This window comes from Triticum urartu, chromosome 3A (genome assembly GCF_056163025.1).
Source record: "Triticum urartu cultivar PI428250 chromosome 3A, HENAU_Tu73, whole genome shotgun sequence".
NCBI classification, from domain to species: Eukaryota; Viridiplantae; Streptophyta; class Magnoliopsida; order Poales; family Poaceae; genus Triticum; species Triticum urartu.
The window spans coordinates 690,703,476-690,708,780 of NC_141875.1; the positions used below are offsets into that span (position 1 = coordinate 690,703,476).

The following is a 5,305-nucleotide window of genomic DNA, read 5'->3' on the forward strand; positions in this document are numbered from 1 at the left end:
CCGGCAAGTCTCTTACTCGTTTCGTAATACATCATCTCGCAACTAACTCATTAGTTGTAATGCTTGCAAGGCTTATGTGATGTGCATTACCGAGAGGGCCCAGAGATACCTCTCCGACAATCGGAGTGACAAATCCTAATCTCGAAATACGCCAACCCAACATTCACCTTTGGAGACACCTGTAGAGCTCCTTTATAATTACCCAGTTACGTTGTGACGTTTGGTAGCACACAAAGTGTTCCTCCGGTAAACGGGAGTTGCATAATCTCATAGTCATAGGAACATGTATAAGTTATGAAGAAAGCAATAGCAACATACTAAACGATCGGGTGCTAAGCTAATGGAATTGGTCATGTCAATCACATCATTCTCCTAATGATGTGATCCCATTAATCAAATGACAACACATGTCTATGGTTAGGAAACATAACCATCTTCGATTAACGAGCTAGTCAAGTAGAGACATACTAGTGACACTTTGTTTGTCTATGTATTCACACATGTATTATGTTTCCGGTTAATACAGTTCTAGCATGAATAATAAACATTTATCATGAAATAAGGAAATAAATAATAACTTTATTATTGCCTCTAGGGCATATTTCCTTCAGTGGTGACCAACATAGAGGATGAAGTCCCATGCCGATATTTTGCGATCTTGCAAGAAATTAAGTACCAGAGGAGGCTTTTCCACAATGTAAAATTTATTTATGAAAGTAGGAAACATAATGGGGAGGCGCATGCCTTAGCAAAGGCTGCTGCCTCTCTTAGCTCAGGGCGCCATGTGTGGCTTACTAGTTTGCCCGACATCATCTGTATCCCTATGTCTCTGAACATTTAATAAAGGGTGCAGTTGCTCAAAAATAAAACCTGGCCCGGCTATAACAGAAAACGCTAGGCGAACCAATTGAACAGGTACACACGTTCAAAAAATTTCAAACCAAAACTTAGAGACACCACATATTTGTACACGGTCATTTCCCAAAATAATAGCACGTGGCAAACCCAAAACTCACCAAGAGTCACTTTCATCCAAATGGCTGAATCTCAAGGCGAAAACTTTGCATGGAATAGAGGCTTGGGTATTAGTGATGCACACATGATCGTAGGGAACATCAGGAATCTCTCTAGTTTTTCTAAGTCACATGAAAACTACGCGTACGCTAAGTCAGTGCCTTGTGATTGGTGGTGCGGTGTATAATTACGAGCCTATTTATTTCTTCCATCTCAAGATCTCATCTAAGCCTTGTCAGAGTAACACTGTCTACTATTACTACCACAACCGCTGATACATGGGACCCCGCTATCCACAGCCCGGCATGGCAGCCAGACTATGAACATGACCGTCTAACTAATCCAGATACATCGTAAAATTAGTAAGAACTCTGTACAAAGCTGGTTTCTATACCTTAGCCAGTTTCTCCCTTATGACACGATCATTGCCTAGTGTGCCTTTGGAGTAACCACATAGCGCTTCCAGCCCTCTGAGACCCAAACCACTCCCAGAGAGGCCGAGACATGGAGATTGCCATGGGGGCTATTGGCCCTCTCCTCCCGAAGCTCAGTGAGCTGCTCATGGGAGAGCTCACCATGGAGAAACAAGTGAGGAAAGGCATCGAGTCTCTCATGATAGAGCTCACATTGATTCATGCTGCCCTGAGTAAGGTGGCAGAAGTTCCCGTGGACCAGCTTCACAAGGGGGTCAAGATTTGGGCAGGAAATGTCAAGGAGTTGTCATACCAAATAGAGGAAATTGTTGATGTTCTCATGATGTGCGTGGAGGATGGTGGCAAACCTGCCAACCCAAAGAACAAAGTCAAGAAGATACTCAAGAAGGTTAAAAGATTATTCAAGAATGGCAAGGATCTCCATCAGATCTCTGATGCTCTAAAAGAAGCGGTTCATCAAGCTAAGCAGTTGGCCGAGCTGCGCCAAAGGTATGAGCAAGGGATGCGAGATCCTAGCACTAGTGCTAGTGTTGACCCTCACATGATGGCCCTATACACAGATGTGTCTGAACTCATCGGCATTGATGAAACACGAGATGAGTTGATAAACATGTTGATTGAAGGTGATGATTGGTTGAAGCATCCATTGAAGACAGTCTCTATTGTTGGATTTGGTGGGTTGGGCAAAAAAACTCTTGCCAAATCAGCGTATGAGAAGATCAAAGGGCAATTCGATTATGATGCTTTTATTTCGGTTTCTCAGAATCCCAGCAAGAAGAAAGTCTTCAAGAATATTCTCTATGAACTTGACAAGAGCAAGTATGCACGCATTCATAGTGAGGAATGGGAAGAAAATCATCTGATCGATGAAATGATTGAATTCCTTAATGGCAAGAGGTACATGTGTTTCTTTCCTTTTGCAAACGGATTAATTATCATTTTGTCTAGTTAAATAATGATAGTATTTTAGAGTAGTGCATATGCATCTTGATACCATATTGTTGATTTACAGTTTTATGCTTTTGGCGTAAATGATGTAGTTAGTACATAACCCATCTTTCAACAATTAGGGAGTGCATACATTAAGGCGACCAAGAAATTCTTATGCCTAAGTGGATGATCTCAACTGTTAATGCAACAATTGCACATTTCTAGAACTATAGTTGCACATAAGTTATGGTATGTGTGTGGAAATCTAGGTCTCAGAATATGCAATTTGGTCGAGTTATAAATACTTTTTTGTTAGTTTCCTCTGAAATAACATATCCGTACTAATATAATATATCTTACTGTATATATCTTCATTGTACTGATTTACTAACTAATGCAAAATGTAAACAAAGGTACCTCATCATAATTGATGACATATGGGATACAGAAGTGTGGAAATTAATCAAGTGCGCTTTCTCCAAGAAGAGTCCTGGAAGCCGACTAATTACGACAACCCGCATCGTCAGTGTCTCTAAAGCATGCTGCTCTTCCAAGGATGATATCTACAGAATGAAACCTCTTTCAGACGTTGTGTCAAGAATGCTCTTCTATAAAAGAGTATTTAATGAGAAAGGGTGTCCTCAAGAGTTGGTGCAAGTATCCAAAGACATTTTAAAAAAATGTGGTGGCATACCATTAGCTATTATTTCTATAGCAAGTCTTCTGGCTAATAATCATGAGATGAAAACAAAGGACCAATGGTATGCTTTGCTCAATTCCATTGGTCGCGGACTTACAGAAGATTGCGGTTTGGAGCAGATGAAAAAGATATTATTATTCAGTTATTATGATCTACCTTCGTATCTGAAACCTTGTTTGTTATATCTTAGCATCTTCCCAGAAGATCACAAGATTATGAAAGGAAAGCTAATATGGAGATGGATATCAGAAGGTCTTGTTTATAGTGAAAAACAAGAAACTGACTTATATGAGCTTGGTAACAACTACTTCAATGAACTTGTAAATAGAAGTATGATCCAGCCAATTTGCATTGATGATAGAGAAGATAAACAAGCGTGTCGTGTACATGACATGGTGCTTGATCTCATATGCTCACTGTCAAGTGGAGAAAACTTCGTCACAATTTTGGATGGCACCGGAAGAAAAATGCCTAATTTGGTTCGCAGATTGTCCATCCAAAATAGCAAGATGGATGTTGATATTTCTAGGATGGCACAGATGAGATCTATTACCATTTTCACCAATAAGGTTGTCGGGAAACTGTTGGATATTTCAAGTTTTCAAGTTCTTCGTGTGTTGGATTTGGAAGGTTGTGATATCTTGGATATTGGGTATGTGGGAGATCTTTTACACCTGAGGTACTTAGGACTAAGATATACTCATGTTGAGGACCTTCCCACTGAAATTGGGAAGCTACAATTTTTGCTTACCTTGGATTTAAGAGGTACTAAGATAAAAGTTCTGCCATCAAGTGTTGTTCAGCTAAGACGTCTGATGTGCCTGTATGTTGATTTGCATATGAAGCTGTCGTCTGGGATAGATAACCTAGCTTCCCTAGAAGTACTAGGTACAGTGTTGCTGTATGACATGGACCTCAATGCTGTGAAAGAATTGGGCCATCTGACCAAGCTTCGGGTGCTCCAATTTCACTGTGATGATGATGAGAGCCTGGGAAAAGCTTTGAAGGAATCTCTTAGTAATCTGTACAAACTGGACAGTCTAGATATATTTGTCCGTGGTGGAGACATCAATTTCCTGAGCGAAGACTGGGTCCCTCCTCTACAACTCCGTAGATTGGCTTTCCCAATGCCATTCAGTTGGTTCAAGACACTGCCGTCATGGATCAATCCTTCATCGCTTTCTCTCCTCACCTATCTTCATATAAAGGTGGTTAAAGTGTCATCGGAGGCCATAAAACTTATTGGGATGCTTCCTGCTCTTTGTGTTCTCAGGATAATGGATATTTCTAAGTTCTATGAAGAGCGTGTGGTGGAAATGTCCGCCGTTTCCTCTGTTGAGTGTCACTTCCTTTGTATTGGTGCAGTGCCATCTATGTTTCCACGAGGAGCGGCGCCGAGGCTTAAGCACCTTGGCTTCACCTTCTCAGCTAAGTGGATCGCCCGTGAAAACATCGATTTGTGCATGCGCCACCTCCCTTCCTTGGAGCGAGTCGAGGTTAAAGTTATTAAGGAGGAAGCTAGTGATCGCGAGGTGTATGAAGCAAAGGCAGCGCTGAGGGCCACAGCGGAGGACCACCCCAACCGTCCCGTCCTTGACTTACATAGACGCATGCATAGGAATAGGTACGCACACTAGTGTTCGTTGCTCCTTCTTTCCTTCTTTCTCAGTTTCATGTGGAGGCTAGCTCCTCGAGCTAACCTCTGCTGTACGTGTATTCTTTTGGTTTCTGACCAAGTTTTTAATTCCTCTCCTCTTCTGTTGTTCAGTTTCAGGCGGCCGGAGTGCTAGGTCGATCGATCTGGCCCCTAAAGCCTATGAACTACTTATGCTACAAAGGTACAAGATTACATATGTGAAGCTCCCTCCATCAAGAAATGTAAGAGCGCTTAGATCAAGAGTGCTTTTACATTTCTTTACGGAAGGAGTAACTCAGATTAGTGAGCAATCCACTAAGTAATACTATGCGCTTCTATTGGATGAAACCTGTGGTCTTTATTTTCTATTCAGAACATTTGATTGAACCATTGGTATGTGTGTACTTGCTGCTGGAATTTAGTCTATTTTGGGCAGCCCAATAACTATTTCAGAAATTCCCAATAAATCCTAGAGGCCCATTTAGTTCATTTGTGCAAGGCAAGGGATACTACTAAAGTTTAGTCCCACATTGCTAGTTTAGTGGGAGTTGAACCTCCTTATAAAAGAGGTTCTTTCCCCACTTGTACGAG

The 5,305-nt window shown here is 41.4% G+C and overlaps 1 protein-coding gene across 1 annotated transcript; it reads left to right on the forward strand.

Annotated features, from left to right (window-relative positions):
• The first annotated feature begins 1,435 nt into the window (after positions 1-1,435).
• Positions 1,436-5,100, forward strand: LOC125545997 (disease resistance protein RGA5). Its single transcript, XM_087516047.1, has 3 exons — positions 1,436-2,345; positions 2,792-4,702; positions 5,088-5,100. The coding sequence occupies exons 1-3, from the start codon at positions 1,519-1,521 to the stop codon at positions 5,098-5,100; spliced, it is 2,751 nt and encodes a 916-aa protein (XP_087372173.1). The 5' UTR covers positions 1,436-1,518.
• The last annotated feature ends 205 nt before the right edge of the window (positions 5,101-5,305 follow it).